The sequence below is a fragment of the Delphinus delphis genome, chromosome 1 (assembly GCF_949987515.2).
Source record: "Delphinus delphis chromosome 1, mDelDel1.2, whole genome shotgun sequence".
NCBI classification, from domain to species: Eukaryota; Metazoa; Chordata; class Mammalia; order Artiodactyla; family Delphinidae; genus Delphinus; species Delphinus delphis.
Genome location: NC_082683.1, coordinates 45695284 through 45715238, shown reverse-complemented (window position 1 = coordinate 45715238; position 19955 = coordinate 45695284). Strand labels below are relative to the sequence as shown.

The 19955-nt window shown below is 54.2% G+C and overlaps 1 protein-coding gene across 1 annotated transcript; it reads right to left on the bottom strand.

Annotated features, from left to right (window-relative positions):
* Positions 1 to 7804: 7804 nt before the first annotated feature.
* TMEM61 (transmembrane protein 61) lies at positions 7805 to 18008 on the bottom strand. The gene is made up of 3 exons (XM_060005387.1): positions 17506 to 18008; positions 13235 to 13584; positions 7805 to 8228 (listed from the first exon to the last, which is right to left on the bottom strand). Exons 1-3 carry the CDS (start codon positions 17518 to 17520, stop codon positions 7952 to 7954), a joined length of 642 nt encoding a protein of 213 aa, XP_059861370.1. The 5' UTR covers positions 17521 to 18008; the 3' UTR covers positions 7805 to 7951.
* Between the last annotated feature and the right edge of the window lie 1947 nt (positions 18009 to 19955).

Sequence of the window (19955 nt, the reverse complement as noted above, 5' to 3'; positions counted from 1 at the left end):
CTCTCACCTTCCCTCTGGGCCCTCCGGAGTGTGTGGGAATCCGAGTGAGGGAGACACGAGGGAAGGAAGGGGAGGTTCCAGGGGCTGGGCCTGAGCCAAGGCTTTGACATCACCTCATTTGCCTGTTCAGGGCCAAGCTGGGCTGACAGGTGGCCCCGCACCGTCCAGCCACGGGAAGCAGATACCATGCTGCAGCCCCAAGACATCAGAATGCCACTGGAGGATCCCACAGGGTCCCACAGGCTGGCATTTTAGAATCCTGAAGATTCTAGACTATTCAAGGTCATGTGCCCATCTGGCCCCTATTTATTTGACCGTGGCTGCGCGCATGGCTCTGTTCTAAACAGGTGACACATGTTAACTCATTTAAGGAACCCCGCGAGGCAGGTATTACTATCCCTACTTTACAAATGAAGACACGAACAAGTAACTTGCCCAAGGCCACGCAGCTAGAAAAGGCAGAGCAGCTGGGATTTGAACCCGGAGGCCGTGGGTCCACAGAATTGCCACTGGGTGATACTGCCTAACTGTAGCACAAGGGTTAAACGTGCAGGCTCTGGTGGCTGGACAGACTGCCTGGGCTTGGGTTCTGGTTCCTCTATTATGGTGCAGTGTGGTCTTGGTCAAGTTACCTCCTGTGCCTCAGTTTTCCTCCTCTCTACAATGGGGATAATAATAGCAACTCACAGGATTGGGTCTATCCCCAGGCTTGGTCTCCCTGAGTGCCTCTGTCCCCTTCCCGTACTCTGTGCTCCAGCCAGGCCTGCTGGCTCTGAGCTGGCCGTGGTGAGGCAATGCCCCTCTAGGGTGTGAATGGCCGACAGCAATTTCCTTGCCTCCTAACCTAGGAAGATACCTTCATCCTAAGAATGAGACTCTAATGGTGGAATTGCAGTCCTAGGGACAGGATGAGGGTAAAAATCAGATTCCCCTACAGGATTATAGGGAAATGAGGGTCAACAGTATCTCTAAAAGAAAATGTTAACATGTAGTTTGTATGGTATTGAATTGCCGCTGCAGGAGAAAAGGCTTTCATTTGGCATCCTGACTTCATAGGTTTGGGGATTTTCCTGTTTGTGATGTCACCCTCTCCCTCCTCCCCAACACAAGCTGTGCTGGTTCCCGACATCACACCTGTGCTCACGTGATACCCTCTGACATCTCTGCCCACAGTGCCTTGGGGTTTCATTGTGAAGCTGTTTCTCCTTCACCAGCCCTCAGACCCAGCGCTTACAGTTTGCGGAGTGGGGCAGAGCTTGGGGGACCCTCCCAGTGAGAGGCTGTTAAGCGGTCAGAGCAGGGCTGAGAGGCACCAGGTGACAACCATGTTTGTTTCCCGGGGTGACCTTGGCCTGGTGGCTCCGCTCTGGGCTTGAGTCTTGTCATCAGTGATTGAAGGTGGTATTAGGCCACCTCCCAGGGGTTGTGGAGGGAAGTGACATGATGGAGGGAAAAATGCTTTGTAATCTGGGATTATTTACAGAGAAGGACCGTCCAGGGAAGTACTATTATAATCATCTTATACAGGCTCAGAGAAGGGAGGCTACGTGCCCCTCCCAGAAAAGGAGACCGGGGCCCAGAGGGGCCTCAGCCTGCCTGTCTGGTCCTGAAGCCCCGGCCCACGGCGGGATTGGATCTGCGGGGTCGCGGTCCAGCAGGAGCCTCTCGCGCCCCCTGGTGGCCATCGTAGCACGCGCTTGGCGACGTGCTTTCACACCACCGTAGGTCATGCCTGAAACCCGCAGCCCCGCGAGGGGCGCAGGGAAGATCGTGCCTATTTCACAGGCGAGGAAACCGAGCCCGGGGAGATTTCCCCAAAGATCTCCCCAAACTGAATCGGGGGCTGAGCGGTGACCGGGATCCACACAGTCCCAGCTCCATTATGGATGGATCGGATCTGGTCCTTAGGGCTTCCTGAGAGTCCTCCGGGTCACCCGAGCACTCTCCGAGTCTCCCCATCTTTTCTTTCCTCACCACGACCCGGCCTCCTTTCCACCTTTTCTCTCCTTAAAAGAGGGGGGTAGGGGGGAAGTGGCAACGAGTAAGAAGCTCTGGGACAAGTAGGTGCTCGGTAAAATGGGTCTAGTCTAACCTCTTCCACAGAGCCGCGGTGAGGGTTAAGCGGGGACACGTGAGTACCGGGCATTGGAAGTATTGGGTTGTCCGCGGGTCCCGCTCACGTCGCACCTGCCTCTGACTTCTGCTTCCTTCTCTGCAAAACGCGGGGAGGGGGAGGAGCGCTTGCGGAGTCTGCCATCTTCCAGCAGAGGACGCGATAACCACGGTTTTCTTCCGGTCTGCAGAATTCGGGGTCCTCGTAAGATCCTAAGAGCTGCTTCAGGGAGGGGAAACATCACACCCATTTGACCGATGCAGAAACTGAGGCTCTGCATCAGTAATGGCCCAAGATCACAGAACCTATAAATAGCAGAGCCAGGGTTCAAGCCAGGCCCCACGTCCCTCTTTTCTTGAGCGCCTGCTACGTGCAGGACGCTGAGGTATGAGGTGTCTGATGAACACGGGTTTTCAGTGTGATGGCGCTTGGTCCTGTCTTCTGGGGCACACTATGGTAGAGGTTCTGAGATATGCCTGAGGTCCAGCAGGTGCACAAAGCAGACAGAGGGAGAGACTGGGGTGGAGGGGGAGGAACGAAGGGACAGATTCACAGGAGGGATTCTTGAGAAGCCAGCTGGAGTTCTGTCAGGGCAGGAAAAGCAGTTCAGGCAAAGAGACCAGTGTGTGCAAATGCCCAGAGGCAAGTAAGCACTGACACGTAGCTGGAGGTAAAACGCTAAATGCTATGCACACGTTCACCCCTATATGGCATACTCCTCCCCTTCCTGTTCCTCCGTGTCAAATCCATCCTTCCACCACCGGGATACCCTAGCCGACATCCTCACCTCCTCTCTCACACCCACATCCTATTGGCCCTACCTCCGAGACAGAAGAATCCAATCACTTCTCACCCCCCACTACTGCTCATCACCCTGGTCCTGAGCTCAGAGAGGCGGAAGTGAGTGGTGGCGTGAAGCGAGATCTTAATTCCCTGCCCAGGAATTGAACCTGGGTAGCCTGGATGAAAACCAGGAATCCTAGCCACCACACCCCCTGGCTCTCGCCCCCAGTGAAAAATGCATTTCTCACGGAGGCAAAACTGTAAAAACCGGTCAAAGTTTATCATCAGAGACATAGCACAACAACAAGTGCGAGAGCACAAACAGTTTGTTCAGTTAAGACAGAAGCAAGGCAGAGATGCACACCTGGAGAGAAAGGGTGTGGGCATCCTCTCTAATGAGGAGCGTAGTAAAGAAGCGGTTGTCATTCATACAGGGCAGTTCTTCCGGGTCTTTGTTTACATTTGGCCGATCATCTTATTTCTTTTTCCACACCTGCTCTGCTCTAGGGTCCTCCCCAACATGCATATGCAACTTTTTTCCAAAATGTATTCCAGCCCAGAGGCCTATGGGACAGCCTTAGCATCACATATTATGGGGTGGTGCCCCCTCCTTTTAGACCCCCAAGGAGCATTTCTGTGCATGTGCAATGTTTCCATTGCCCCAAGGATGGGAAATGTATGACCTCTTGACCTTTTAACAGGGTTTAGCCCCTCTCTGTCCCTGCCATAAAAATGTCCAAAATCGGGTTATTTACCCTATTTCTGTTGCTGGTTTTTATATCAAGGTGCAGATCTCAAAATATAGATGGGAGGGCTTCCCTGGTGGCGCAGTGGTTGAGAGTCCGCCTGCCGATGCAGGGGACACGGGTTTGTGCCCTGGTCCGGGAGGATCCCACATGCCGTGGAGCAGCTGGGCGGGTGAGCCGTGGCCGCTGAGCCTGCGTGTCCGGAGCCTGCGCTCCGCAACGGGAGAGGCCACAACAGTGAGAGGCCCGAACAGTGAGAGGCCCACATACCGCAAAAAAAAAAAAATATATATATATATATATAGAGAGAGAGAGAGAGAGAGAGAGAGACAGGAGTCCGGTCATAAATATGGAGTCCTGGAGCCCATTTGTCTCTTGCTTCAGGAAATGTAAACAGGGGGTTGGGAATGAATGTCCGGCCTGGAGCCCATCTTCTTCTCACCCCAGGAAGTGTGCACAGGAGGCTAGTTGAAAATGTCTAGCCTGGAGCCCACCCATCTCCTGCCTCAGTCTGAGGCCCATCGTGTCTGTCCTTCTAAGAGGTCTCTGCTTCTACCCTTGCTGGCTGAAATCTCTTTCCCACCCATGTCAGGTCAGACCATGTCACTCCTCTGCTCAGAACCCTGGAATGGTTCCCGGCCTATCAGAGTAAAAGCTAAGACTTAAAATGGCCTACAAAGCCCTAGGTAACTTGCCCATGCTGCCCACCCAATCACCCCTCTGAGATAATCTCCTGCCACATCTCCCCTCACCCCTGCCACCCCAGCCACCCTGGCGCTATGCTCTTCTGGGAATACACAGCCACCCCCGGGCCTTTGCCTCTGCTCTTCCTTCCGCCTGGAAAGCTCTTCCTCCAGATATCTGCATGGCTCCCTCCCTTACCTTCTTCAATTCTTTGTCCAAATGTCAGCTTCACAACGAGGCCATCTCTGGTGTGACATCTGAAACTGCAGAACCCCCGCCCCCAGGTGTTGCCTGTCCTCCTTTCCCATTAACTTTTCTCCATAGTACTCGTCACCATCTATCATACTGTACACATCATTTATTTCTCTTGTCTCTTGTCTGTCTTCCTCCCCTAGAACTCGAGCTCCCACAGGCTGGGGGCTTTGTTTTGTTCATTGTGTTATCTCCAGGGACTAGAACTGGTTGGCCCTCAATTCATGTTTGGGAATGGAGGGATGGCTATTGGCTCCAGAGGAGAGGGAGGCCGGAGAGGAAGCATAGGTAGGAAAGCTCCTGGGGTCAGGCTAAGGTTGCCAACATCTTTCAGAGGCCAACAGGGAGCCTCCCAGGGAGTTGTGCAGGGGGGTGACACAGGTCGGATTTTAATTTTACACTGATTCTCTGGTTCTGAGATCAGGTTGGAAGAAACAAGAGGAGGTGGAGGAAGTGAGGGGCAGTTGCCAGACTGCAGAAACCTAGGGAGGGAAAGATTAAAATGAACCCTTTTTAAAGAGTAATTAGGTGTTGAGGGGACGGAGGGCAAGGGAATTTCTGACTGGGAATTTTCCAACTGATTTGAGGTGGCGAGCTCCAGGGTGCGGGGTCACCGGACAACACAGAGGGAAACAGGGCAAAGGAGGGGCCCAGGGAAAGCGTGGGAGAGGCCTGAGCTCAGAGGGTCCCTGATGTCCCAGGCCTGGTGGCGGGCACCAGATGTGAGCTCTGAATGATGGATGAAGAAACCAGTCAGCCAGGCCCAGGAGGAAAGAGGCCAGGCAGCAAACCAGTGCCTACTGGGGGCTGGAGTGACAGACCCAGCCTCAGGGGGCCGCCCAGCCTGAGGCCTTCCCAGTTCACAGCAAGGCCACTGCGTCTCATAAGGACCCTTGGCTTGGCAGGGTTAGGGTTAGGGTTAGGGTTAGGGAGACTGGCTCCGTGGCCCTGGCTTGGCCTCCAAGGAGCTGGTGACCTTGAGCAAATCACTGCCCCTCCTTGGTGGCTTTCAGGTGGGATGCAGATGAGCTGACTTAGAGAGGAAACCAGAAAAGGTTTTTCCGGTCTTCCAGCCTTCCCCACCCGCTGCCCCTTCCAGCTCCCACTTGGCAAAGGTGGTGGTACCTCCAAATCACACCTGCAACTCATTAACTCACCTGCCTGGGGGAAATTCCTCAGTTTGGGGGTAGGAGGGAAGCTGGGCTCTGCTTCCCAGCCTGGAACCCCATTAACCCCTTCGGAATTGCAGAGGGCCTGATAAATCCCCCGCACCTCCCCCAACCAAATCCCCATGGTTCACACAGGAAGCTGGTGTGTGTGTGTGTGTGTGTGTGTGTGTGTGTGTGTGTGCGCGCATGCGCGTGCACACGCGCGCGCGCGCGCACACACACACACACACACACACACACATTTCAGGGTCACACAGAAAGGTCAGGGCTAAGGCAGCATTCAAACCTGCATCTTCATCATAGCAGTAAGTATAAGGCACACACAGGGGAGACGGGGAGGAAGGGAAAGGGTACAGGATGGGGATCCAGGATTTGGTGAAGGGGGAGGGAGAGGACACAAGACCCACAGGAAGATCCGCAAGATGTGGCTCAGATGGCTGAGAGAGGGCCCGGAAACGATCGTGATAACTGACATTTATTGATTCATTCTCTCAGTCCACAAATATCTACTGAGCATCTTCCACGGGCCAGGCTCCGTTTCTAGGCTTTAGGGATATAAATGTAAAGGAAAGAAACAAAAAATCCCTGCTCTCAGAGAGCTTACTGGTGGGGAGAAACATACAACAAACAAACAAACAAACAAATTTTTTAAAGGTAAAATATTAAATGATGACAGGTGTTATTTAAAAAGTAAAGCAGGAAGGAGGCTGGGAGTGCAGGGGGCTGGGTGAGACAACAGTTTTAACAGAGTGGTCCAGGACGGTGTGTTGAAGAGAGGGACAAAGATGCAAGGGGCATAAGGAGTGAGCCTGGGGAAGAGCTTCTGGAGAGAAAACACAGGAGCAAAGGCCCACAGGGGGACCGACAGCAGCAGAGAGCAAGGGGAGGGACCCAGACCCGCCCATACCATCCTCATTAGGGCTTTCATTACTGGGAGTGAGCTGGGAACCACTCAGGGTTTTGAGTCCAGGAGGGATGTTACGGATCTGGGTTTGATCAGGCTCATTCCATCTGCTGAGCTTTGAAGAGACTTCAGGGGACCCTGGCAGAAGCAGGGTGTTGGGAAAGGCAGCTACCGAGCTGGTCCAGGCCTAAGTGGGGGGAGCCGAGGCCTGGAGCCCAACCAGGCCTGAATGAAAATACCTTGATTTACATGAAAAACCTTTATTCTCGGTGATTTTTACCTCTCTGAGGCTCAGTTTCCACACCTGTTGAGTGGGGCCACCACCTGCAGCAGAGAGGCCTTGAGGATGTGAAACAACAGCAGAGCCTGGCCCAGTGAATGGTAGGCCCTCAGGGAATAGTGTCCCTACACAGCTGACTGAGCCCCAGGACTTTGAACTCCTGCTGGCTGAGTGCCCCTGGGAAGGTTACTTAGCCTCTCTGGGCTGGTTTTCTCATCTGTGAATGGGATATGACACTGTGAAAGCAGACCCTTCTGCCTATCTGGAATATAAGAAGAGGTATCGAGCTCCCTGTCACAGGAGGTATAGAAGCAGAGGCACCTGGTGGAGGGGGTTACCTTTACTAACAAAATCTAACAATCACTGCATACTTAAGAGACACCAGCATTTATTGTCTGATGCGTTAGCACTGAGCCTGCAGGGTCAGTGTGATCTCATAATGTCAGCTGTTATCTCATTTAATCCTCAAAACTCAGCTCTCTAAGGTAGGGGCTGGTGCCTTTGTCATTCCCAATTCCCATTTTACAGATGAGGAAACTGAGGCAGAGAGAGGTAAAGTCACTTGTCCAAGGTCACTCACCAGCTGGTACCTGGTGGAACCCAGGCACAGGTGGTCTGAATTCAGAGTCCATGTTCTTTTGGTTATAAACTCAGTGTGTTCCCTTGGGCCAGTCCTGGCTCTGCCTCTGGGCCCCAATTTTCTCATCGGCACAAGAACATTTCCCAGCTGACAGCCAGTGCTAACTGTCAGCCACGTGAGTGTGCTATCTTGGACGTGCCGGCCCAGCTGGGCCCCGAAGACTACAGCCCCACCAGTGTCACGTGGGGCAGAACCACCCAGCTGGGCCCCGGTGACCCACAGAATCATGAGAGAGAATGAAATGGATTTATTTCAAGCCATTTGTTACACGGCAATAGAAAAATAAAACAGCATTCAGCAACATTGAGTGCCTGTTGTGTACCAGGCACTGTACTAGACGCTAGAAGAAGCCCATCATTTGTTTCTGGCTTCCAGGCCCGCTAGAAGCCTTTAACTTCCTCCCCTGCAGTCTGAACCGGGCCTGGGCAGGAGCATGCAGCCCCAAGTGTTGTCTCTCCAGAGAAGCCACCGTCAGCGAGGATGAGGCTCTCGTAGCTGGGCGGAGGCAAGGGGGGCTGGGCCCCAAGCAGGGCGTCCCCCGAGGCACTGTGCTCCGGGTCTTCCTCCACGGGGTATGCAGGTGGTGTCAGGGGCCCCTCAGCCAGTCGGCAGTGCAAGACCTCCTCGTAAGTGGGAATGGCAACCACCTCTGGGGTCCTACAGGGACAGAAGAGAGGCTGTGAGCAGGGGGTGGGGCAAAACCCTACTGCATGCCAGGAGGAGAGCGAGGAAGGCTGTAGGCTCCCCAGGGCCCCATAGACACAGCTGAAGCTTGACATCAGCCGGCCCCTGCCAACCTCAGCTCCCCCAACTGCACCCTCCCTGTGCTATAGTTAGTTCTCCATACAGTTAGTTCCCCACATGGGCTCACCACACCCTCTGTCTCCTCAGTTCTCTCAACAGGGAAAGCCCTTCCCACCTCCCTCACCCCTTCCCTGCTGGTCAATCCCCACTTGGCCTTTAAGTCTCCTCCGGGGAGCTCTCCTGACCTCCCCTAGCAAATCTCCCACTCCCTCCTCTGGGTCCCCACAGTGCTCTCCCTTCTGTCACTCTTGACCCCAGCTGGTTGTCCCCTAGGGCAGGGACTGACTTTGGGTGTCCAGGGATTGATGCTTGGGGATGTTTGTTGAAAGACTGAGTGACGATCGATGGGGAGAAGGACTTCCAGCTTACTGTAATCATCTCCCTTACAAAATCTGGAGTTGTGGATGCTCAGGGCGGGATGCAAGACCTCAATTCCCCTGCCCATCTGGATGCTTGGGGCCCTGATATGGTAAGTCCACCAAGTGATTACCTCTACTTGCATACCTCCAGAGACAGAGAGCTCACTATCTACCCAGTCAACCCTATCTATCTCTAAAGAGCTTGGCTTTCCTGTGACTTTCCCCCACCTCCCCCAAATGAACCACCCTGGAGGGACTTGAGGTACAGACCAGATCCTCTGAGGCTCCTCTGACCAGGCTCTGCCCACTAGATTCCAAGAACAGGTCACTTGCATCCCAGCCACACCAATGCTGATGGGAATGAGGCTGGCCCTCGGTCCTCCCAGGGCCCTGGGGGGGTCATCTCTGGGAAGTCAGGGCTCCTTCCCCTCCTGGGACCTTGGGGGTGGGAGGGTCACTGATCCTCTGTCTGGACTGCTTTTGCTTCGGGAAGATACTGCCAGATACGGAGGTTGACTAGGTGACCTTGGAGGTCCCCTCCCACCCCAAGTGGCTCGAGGGCTGGCTATGAGTCAGCACTGGCTGGTTCACCTCCCTGCTCAGCCACATTCTCGGTGGGAGATCATGGGTCAGTAACTCTATTAACCTAGGCCCCAGTTTCGCCATCTGTAAATGGGGACGATAAGGGCATCTACCTCACACGACCGTATGAAGATTACATGAGGTAATACAGGGACACTTAGCACATGCTCCATAAATGGGAGCTGGTAACAAAATCTCAAAGGTCTCCATGAGGCAGGGGTGTAGGTAACAAAAGTTATCACAGATCTGCTGCTAGCAGGAGCCACACAGGCTCAGAGAGGCTGTCACTTGCCCAAGGCCATCAGTTTGGAGCCAGCAGCAAGTTAGTTCGATCTATACCAGCCTGTCTAGACAGGGGAAGACCGATGGCAGGAGGCTGGCCAGAGGACAGACAGGTGGTGCAGGGGTCTTCGCTCCAGTGGTGATGGGGCAGCTGTGCCAGGAATCTGCTGCCCCTCAGGTGGGCACCCATCACCCCCGTGGACATGGCCCTTCTATGGGCAATGTATCTTCTCAGCCCACGGCCACCACAGCCCTAAGAGCAGCCCACTGGGACCACGTGACCAAGGTCATGGAGCAGGTTGTGTGCCAGTCTGATGGAGGGCACCAGCCAAGAGCCCAAGCTGGGCTCCCCTTCCAGTGCTTTTGCAAACTTCTCTCACAGACCCTCCTCCTCCGGAGCCCAGGAGCCCTGCAGCTGAGAAATCAGATAAGGGGTCTCACCCGCCTCTGACTCCCAGCATCCTTTGAGGTGAGGGCAGGCAAAGGATATTGCTCCTGGAGGTAGGCAAACTAGGTTCAATTGCTGTGTGACCTAGGCTATGTTCACAGCCTCTCTGAGCCTTTCTCCTCATCTATAAAATGAGGATAACAATTTCCATTTTGTAGATTCAGGGAGAGGGAAAAATGGAAAATGCATTGACAACGCTCAGGAAAATATGGGTGATTAGGCTTCCAGAACCCCACATCTCCTGCCCTGCTCACCTCCCAGCCACGGCCCTGCTGCTCCCTACTTCTCCAAGCCCCAGAGACATGAGTCAGGTTTTGGGTATGCCTGGGGCCGCTCCAGCAGGCAACAGCTGGCAGAGCAGGGCACAGGTGGCAGGTGAGATCAGACCACAGCAGGAAGTTTGCTTCGAGGGCAGAGGTGCAGTATCCCTCATGCCACCTCACCTAGCCAGCTGGGCCCACCCGGCCCCAGGTTGCCAGAGTCATGGTCCAGCAGGCTGGAAACTTGGGGAACATGAAGTTCAGGGTGACCATATCGCACACTTCAGGGGCAGGCCCATTTGTGGTGTATTCTGGATGTGGCCCCCTGCAGCCGTGTGGGGCGGGCTGGCCACTGTGGTCCCCATGCACAGGACGCTCCACCGAGGCTGGGGCTCACCCCACTCTCTGGAGCCTGGGGGGGACGTGAGATCTGAGCCTGGCACCAGCTCTTCCATGACTCAGCTGAGTCAAGCAAACACAGTAGGGAAAGGGGACAGGGACCAGGGATGAAACACTGCCCAACACTCAAGCTCTCTAATCTTATTTCACTTTCATGACAAGCCTGGGGGTAGCAGCCCTCAGCCATTGCACAGGTGAGTGGAGGCCGCACTCCAATGAAGCGGCAAAGCCCCAGCTCTGCCTGCTTGCAAAACCCAAGCCAACTCCACCCATCACACCTCCCCCAACCCTGACCCCTAATCTCTCCACACCTCAGCTTTCTCATCTGCAAAATGGATCTAATCCTTACACTGCCTCATGAGCAGTGAGGCTCAAATCAGGAGGCACCAGAGCACATCATAAAATGAAAGTGCGGGAAGAACAGCAAACTTTGCAGTGAATACACCTCCCCATCTATCATCTCATCTGAGCCTAACAGCAATCCTAGGGAAAATTCCAGGATTGACAGAGAAAGAACTGGACATGGCTCAGAGTCTAATTAACAGGCTCAAGAATACAGAGCTTAGAAAAGAAAGAGCAGACACTGAAAGCCTCGTGTCTGACTAGACCCACGCTTTTTCTGCTTACTGAGGCGTCGGCGGGGGTTGGGGGGTTGGTCCCAGGAGGCCTCCCATCCAGGCACCTCATTTAGGGCTCACACTTAAGATGGGAGCCCCTGAGAGGAGGTGTTTTGTCTGTTTCCTCCACTGCTGCATTGTCAGTGCTCTGCGTAGTTAGGTACTCAGTAAATATTGGTGAAACGCAGGAAAGAATAAGCAGATGAATAAATGAGGAAACTGAGGCCCCAAGAGAGAAATGGACCTGCCCAAGTCATCAGCCTAGAAGGCCTTTCTCTCTAACCTAGAGTTACCTGCAGAGAGCAAGGCCCCTGGGGGCAGGGACAGCTGAGTGGCCTCCCCATGGGGCCCAGATGCTGGGCTCTCAGCAGGAGGGCCAGGGTGGCTCAGCCCCAGGGACAAGAAAGAGCCATTAGCAGAAGCAGCCTCTCCAACATCCAGCCACCCCAGCTCTGAATCTAAGACCTGGTCTCTGAACCTGATGGGCCATGAGCACCCCACAGCCTCCTGGGTAGGCTCCTCCCTGGCCCGGCTGGGAATGAAGGCCAAGTGGCCCCACCTGACAGATGCAGCTATGTCCCGGACCCTGTTGGGTCAACACGGCTGTGTCTACAGACAACACCTACCTTCTGTGCTCAGGCCAGGCTGGGCGGGGAGGGACAGGCTCCAGTCCAGAGCACCCCGAGGCCTGGTCTGGTTCCAACTGACCATTAACCGACTGTGTGACCAGGTAGGTCACTGGTCTCTCTGAGACCAGGTTTCTCAACTGAGCAGAGTCCCCAAGGCCCTGCCCTTCCCTCTAATAGTCAAATTAAGGCCTGACCATTGGACTAAGGGGCTTCTGTTGAATACTTCATTGTCTGTGACCTCAAGGAGTCACAGGCCAGTAGCAGGGACTAATCTGTTACTTTCTTTAACTCAGAATGCATGTTTCCCTCTAACCAAGGGAAGAAGGGTGCCCACGTCCGAGGCCAGTTGCCAAATATATGGCTTAACCCTTACTACATGCAAATCCAGTGCTTACAGAGTGGTGTGGGGGAATGCACACTTCACAGCCAGCAGGCTCTGCTACTTTCTAGCTGTATAACCCTCACCCTCTTTTTCTGTAAAAGACAACAGTAATTCTTACCTTGCAGGTAGGTTAGACTGGGGAAGATGTATGCAGGCCCCGGAGGTGCCTGCCCAGCTGATACTTGGTGAATGAGTAAGTACATAAGAGCAGGTAAGATACATGCATTCTCAATAGGGCAAAAATTGGTTCTTGGACTCTTGCTGATAACTGTGTTTACATATAAAGCACAAATATACATACAGACCAAATATGTAGTATATCTGTGGTATTAACATTTCATGGGGGAGGATGAAGAAAAACATGCCTAAGAAGTCTCCTTAGAGGGACTGATAATGAAAAAAAAGAGAAATATTGTCCAAATGCAAGGTTTTGTCTCCATTCCCCACCTCACCCCTGGGCCTTTGCACACGCTCTTCTGCTTGCCTAAAACGCTTCTCTCCACCTGATCTACTTGAGGAAAAGTTGACATTTGTTGTGCACCTACTGTGTGCCAGGCTCTGGGCTGAGTTCTTCATATACATCATCTCATTTAAGTACTATACAGGCATTTGCTACTATTGTATGCTGAGCTCTGCTGCCACCTCCTCCAAGAAGCCTTCCTGGATTTCTCCATGTCCCCACAGAACCATGTCTGTCCTCTTTCACAGCTTTAACTACTCTGATTTGTCAGAGTCTGCCTCCGTCGAGGGACTTTAAACACTTCCAGGAGTGCTGATCAGCCTCCAAGACCCCAGGGCATAGGCAAGGCCTGGTCCAGAGGAGAAACCCCATGAAAGTTTGCTGAGCATGCATGATGATGTGACAGTGCCCCACCTGTGGCCTCCACCCAGCCCTGCTGACCTGCGGCTCTCCTTCTCCAAGGGCTCCACAGTGAGGTAGTACAGGTCTCTGGAGAGGTGATATGAGTCCCATCGAGGCGGCCCCTTGGTGTTGGCCTTGACAGACCACAGCAGGCTGAGGAGCAGCAGCAGGCCACCTGCACCGCAGCAGAAGAAGCTGACCGACCTGAACAGGGGACCGGGGGCCTCAGGCTCAGGGCGTGCTGTGGGCAGAGCCGGCTGGCTGGGCTGGGCACCTGCATCTTCTTCACTCCACCAGGCGAAGCAGAGTGTCCCGGCCACCAGAACCACCATGCCGGTGACTGTCATGCAGTAGCACAGGGTGGAGGCCACACGGCCCCTGTCACACGTCTGGACACCGAGAAGGAGAGAGAAGAGGAAACGGGCCCCGTGAGAGGCCTGTTGGGTACCAGAGACTGGATTTTAGTCCTCCTCTGCCTGAGGTCACTGTGCAAACTCAGAGGGGTCATTTGACTTCTCTGTGCCTTAGTTTCCTCATCTGTGAAATGGAGATGATGCTCCCAACTTTGCAGGGCTGTTCTGAAGGCCACAAATAATGTGTCTCGAGTTCCTAGCACCACACCTGGGACCTGGTAGGAGCTCAGTTAAGTGTGGCTGGGTTCACTCCAGGACTCCCCCCGGACTCAGAGGCCTCCTCAGCCTGGTGTGTATGAGACTCCCCACTGCAGGCTGGGAGGAAGAAGAGTGAACGCTGTGGGGTCCGCCAGGCCTGCCAGGAGAGAAGCTTGCTGGTTACGCCTTGCCTCACTTCACCTTGGTCACAGTCTCGAAAGGTCAATGCTCTTATCTCCATTTGACAGAGGAAGACATTGAAACTGGGGGTGGGTAAAGGAGCTAGTGGGAAAGGGGCATTGAGAAGCCTGAAGTTGAAATTCATGACACAAAGCAAACCTTTGTGCAAAAAGATGTTCACCATGGCCTTATTTTTAATGGTTGTAATTTGGAAAGAGCCTAAATGTCCAACTATAGGGAAAGGGTGAGTAAACCACGGCATAAACCCTAGATGGAATATTCATGACTCATTTTTCAAAAAGCTCAGCACAAATGTTTAACAACGGGGGTAAATGCTTATGATATCTGACCTTTTTCAACTTAGTTTGCCAAATTATGTGCACAGTGTTATCTCAATGAGGCAAAGACAAAATGCCCAGGGGAAAAAAAAATAACTGGGAGGAACCCTGGCTCCAGATTATGCAGACAGGAAGGGGCTGTCCCCAAAGCCAACCTCTAGGCTGCTGTACACACTGTTCCCTCTGCCTGGTAACTTGCGTCTCCCCTCCCAGCTCAGCTGGGCCCTCACCTGAGAAGCCTTCGCTGGGGACACTCTAAACTTGGAGTCCCCTGGGCCTTCTTGGACCAAGCTTTTATCCTGCCTGTTTGGTTTCTCCTTTGTTTATTGTCCTTACCAGACAGGAAGCTTCCTGGGGGCAGGGTCTGTATAGGCCCTGTTCACTGCTATAACCCCCAGTGCCTAGCACATAGTAGCTGCTCTATAAACATTTGTTGAAAAAATTCTCCTAAATGAGAAACAGTGTTGCTGAATAAACCTTGTTGTGTGAAAAGCCCCTCTTGCAGTTGGGAGGGGCTGGGAGAGGGGAGGGAACAGCTGCTATAGCACCCAGCCTTGGAGGCCGGTTTTAGTCCCTACATTACAGCTCACCAGCTGTGTCCTGGGGTGAGCCTCTCAACTGCTCCGGGCCTGTCTCCTCACCTGTACAAAGGGCAGGCTCTCTAACAGGCAGCTAGCGGAACTTACAGAGGGCCCCTCTCCTCTTCCAAAAGTTGAGCCGGTGAAGGAGGGGGCTGGGGAACTCACAGACCTTAGGAAGACTTCAATCGTCAGCCTTACAAATGCGGACTTGCCCAGCCTAATGTGGTGCATCAAATGATGCCCTGCTGTGCAGCCATTCAAAGGCACACTCCTCGGGGAGCTGAGGAGTGTGGCAGTTCAAGATCTAGTAGGTGAGCCTTTAGATTTCAAAAGGGCATGTTCCCAGATGTGTTTAAAAACGTGTGCGTGTATGTGTGTGTGTATGCATGTGAGAGAGAAAGAGAGAATGTATACATGTAATGCTCGAGGAGTGGACCCCAATCTTTCTGAGCCTCCAGGCCACCAGAAGCATTTAGAAAAATGCCACTTGTAAATTACCTTCAATTCTCTTCCTGTGAATTTGTCTATGGGGCAAGGCCTCCTGTCTCCAGCTCAAGGCATTTTCTGGGGAAGAGAAAAAGAACCTGACTACACTCTTTCCAAAGTCAGACAGCGAGGAGAGGCTGTCAGAAGGAAAAGCTGGAGAAATCAGCTTGGGGGGGAAAAGAAACACAGCAAATCTATAACGGTAACCCTTTGCCTGTATATTACGGCACTTGACAGTTCCGCTTCATACCTGGAATCTCATCCGACTCACCACAACTGAGGTGGATGGTCAGGGCAGGGAAAGAAATTCCTGTTTTGCAAATGAGGAGACTGAACCCAGAAAGGTGAGGGACTTTGCCCAAAGCCGTATATAGCCGTGTGTCTCAACCCTTGCAGAACTCACTCCTGAGTAAGGTAACTCACGATGCTTTTAAATTTCTATAAAAGCAATAGTTCCTCATTGTGGAGAAAAGGAGAAAACCACAGAAGAGAATAAAAATGCAAAATACAAATCATCATTAATGCTGCCCCACAGAGATGAGCATGATCTGCAAGTGAATGCTTCCTTTCCAGTCCTCCCTTGGCCTGCATAGCTGATGATGGCGGCAGCAGATGTGTACTGGGCCTTTACAGGCGCTGGGAACCACATCCAGCACTTTACAGGTACCTGCCGTCTTAATCCTGCAACAGCATTATGTCCTGAGGACACTGGAGCTTCGAGGGCGACAGCTTGTCCAAGGTCAGTGCCAAATTTGAACCAGGTCTAGTCTGAATCACATCCCTGTGTGTGCATAGCTAGATCCATCTGTATTTTTCAGTATATAAAGTTGAGACCGTGCCGTGAATAGATGCGTTTGTAAATCTTCAGCACAGGCAGATCCCACCTTCTAAAATGCTCTGCCCTCCTTCCTGATTCAAATGCTCCCAGACCTCAGACAAGCCCCTGGAGTTCCCCTTAGCATGTTCTCACTGGATGCTGTCATCTCCTTCTGTGTGAGTCTCCCTCCCTCCACGTGGAGCCACCATGGGCAGGCAGAGCACACAATGACCCACCACCCCCGGGAGATGGAAGGTGTCAACGTCCGCTGGATGAAGGACAGCCTGTTCTGTTGTGAGGTGGTCTTCATTATTTTTACAGATCGGGGCTCTGATGGCTTATGCGAAGGGTGTCCTGCCCTAGATTCCCCTGGCCCATTTCAGAGACGTGGTCTTCAGGCAGTTTACTCACCCTTCACAGTAGTGTACCTGGACCCTGGTGGGGGAGGAAGAAAGGGCTCCCTGCCCTGGAGGGCATAACCCCAGCCCCGGGCAGGGAGGAAACGTCTCTAATCCCAGAGGAGTCCCGCTCCCAATCTGGCACTCAGTCAGGCTGCCAGGCTGGCCCCTCCTTCCAGCTCCCTCATATCCCCCCCACCCATGCACCCAAACTCCTGGGTCCCCTACACCTGCTGCTCCTGGGGAGCCCTCTGTCCCCATTCAGGGCCCTCATTTCACATCCCCCTTCAAGACCCATGCCAAATACACCTCCTCCCAGAAGCCTTTCTGCTGCTGCCACCCCACCTCCCACCAGCCAGAGTTATCACTGCCTCTGACTATAGCCACTCTGTTAGCTCTGTGACCTTGATCAGGCGGCCCAACATCTCTGAGCTCAAATTCCACAACTTCCTGGGGAGCAAGTTGTGAAGATGAGGTGGCAAGATGGCAAACAGTGACACAGCTTGACAGAGAGGATGGACCCTGGCTCTGACACGGGGTAAGTTACCTAGATTCTCCATGCCTCAGTTCCCTCCTTTGTAAAATGGGCACAAATAATATCGTACTATCCCTGCTACCAACAGGGGAACTTTAGGTGCCAGTTTTCTGTAAAGAACTAAACCATCTGAACAAGAAGTGTTCCAAACCATCTTCGTGTAACCCCGGGTAAACTGAGGCTCTGAGCGCCATGGTCCAAGGCCACCCAACAAGTTAGAACACAGGAGGAGGCTTGGGTGTCCAGACTCTGCTCACCAAGTCACTGAGGTCAAGGTGAAGGGAAGGAGTCCGGGGGGGGGGTGCTGGATTAGGAGGAGCCGAGATGCTCCCAAGGGCGGGGAGAGAAGGAAGCTTATACCCACCTTGCGCGCAGCCATCGCGCTGCAGGGTCAGGCGTGGTCCCGGAGCGGGGAGCCTGGCGAGCCGAGCGGAGTCACGTGAATGCATGATGGTTGTCGCGCCCGTGGGCAGAGCGAACCTGGGAAGGGCGGTCTCTCTGGTCTGCAGGGGGCGCCCGGCGTTAGAGGTGGCCCGGCGACCGTCCCCCAGCCCAGCTCTCCGAGCCCGCAGAAGCGCTACGGTCCGGCTCCGGGTCTGGTCCAGGGCGTCTCGTCCGCCGCCGTGCGTCCCGTCCGATCGCCGCCCCGACCCGGTGGGAGCGGTGCAAAGCCCGCTTCACCGCACAGGGTCTCGGCCAACCGAGGGGCGCGTGGAGTCCGACTTCGCTGTCGACTCCGGTGATGATCACCCCCTAGCTCCCGCCCACGCTTCGGGCTTGGCCGACTGCGGCCGGGACCCTGGGCTCGGGCTCAGGGCGCGGCCGGCCCCACCTCTCCTCGGATCTGCGTCCTCGCGGCCGCAGGGCCTGCGGAGACTCCAGGGTGGCGCGGCTCCAGGCGGCTCCAGGTGCCGCGCCCGACCTTAAAGCGACAGCGCGACCTGGGCTGGCGGAGGTCGGGGTTTCCCAGCGCGGGGGGAGCCCTTAACCGGAACCTCCCTGGAACTGTCGGGAACCCGCAGTCCTTGGGGCCATCCCGCCCCCACTACTCCACGGGGGCGGGCTTGGGAACCGGACACTAACTCTTCTGAGAGCCATCGGCGCTCAGTCTGAGAGGGCTGTGAAGCCCAGGCCTCCTCACTCCCATTCTACAGGAAGGGAAACTGAGGCCCAAGGAGGGAAAGTTACTTGACTGTTTACCGCATACTCCTTGACAACTGGCTTTTTCTTCTCACAGCAGTCAATCGGACAGCAAGCCCTCCCGGGCCCTCCAGGCTCTCACATCCCCAGGAGGAAGGCATTCTCCGAAATAACAGAAGGCATTTAAGTGCTTCCCCAGCCTCTAAACGAGTGAAGTCGCTGACCCAGGCAGGGAGAGGCCAGGAGAGGGGGGCTTGAGAGCAGGGCCTCCCACCTCCTGTGTGACCTTAACCTCTCTGAACCTACTCCCTCCTGTGTCCAAGGAGGGCTGAGGACCCCAGCTCACAGGTCTTCCGGGATTGAATGAGTTAAGCTGAGCAGGTTAATAGAGCTCAGCCCTTTCACAAGTGCAGGCAGGAGGCAGATTTTATGGGCAGGTGCTTTAGGAGCCTGGAGAAGGGTCAGCGTGTGTGCTTGTGTGACGTCTTCTCTGGGAGGACACCTGTTGTAGAAGGTAGGAATGGGGCGGCAGCATCCAGCATGTGCAAAGGCTGGGCGAAGTCACAGGCAGGTAAAACCTCGACAATTTCATGTGGGTTCAAGGGAGGTGGTTCCGGACCAGCTGGGGTCTGGGTTTTGTTTATGTTTCGTCCTGCTCCTCCAACAAGCCAGGGGACTGGGCGGATTCCCCTCAGCCACGGCCAAGGATTCCCCACTGAGCCGGTGGCGACCAACTCCCCGACCAACCCAGGGACACGGGGAGGTCAGAGCAGCCTGTCCAGTGGAGATCTGAAGCTCAGCGAGGCGGAACCACTGTCTCAGAGTCACAGAGCAGGTCAGCGCCAGGGCCCAGGCCCCCAATTTTTAAACTCCTTGTCTCTGAGGAAATATGCCACCTGAGAGTTTTAGCATTCTCTAAGCACCGACTCCTCTGACCGGTGAGGTCCTTTTACATGTTATCTCATTTCATCTTCACTGTGTGTGTGGTCTATGTAAGCGTTCCCATTTTACAGACAGAAAACTGAGGCTCAGAGAGGGGCAAAGGCCTGTGCAAGTCTAAAGAACTCACAAGTGGCTGAGCTGAGGTAGGGATCAGGTAGACCTCAAACCAGGACCTCGTTCAGCTTTGCTCTGCTTAATCTGGAGGTGGGGCCAAGCAGCCTTCTCGGTGCCCTTGTGGGCCTGCTCAGGGGGGATATGAGTGAGCAACTGGAGGCTGTGAAGCTGTCAGCTCCACCCATTTCTCCAGGGACAGGCATCCATGCCGGTGTGGGCCTCTCACCGATCCAGACTCTCCTTCCCCAGGGCCACAGGTCACAGGCCGATAAGGTTGAGATCAGGGCCTGGGCACACACCTGACCCTGCTGGAACCCGAGTCCCCTGGCCCAGGCTGGACACTCACGTCCTGGAGGTGGTGGCCTGGTTGTAACTTCTGTCCTGACTCAGCCACTTCCAGGCCGGAAGATTCTGGCCACGTCCTTCTCTTTAAGCTGCTGTTTCCTTATCTATAAAATGGAGACAATGGTACCTCCTTCCCAGGGTAGCTATGAGGGCCTCATAGTTTAGTAAGACCTTACTTATGAGGAGCTGGCTTGGGTACGCTCTCGTATTACAGGATGGTTCAGTTTGTGAATCTCCCCTAGTTGATGGGGACCACCCTGAGGGCAGGGACCA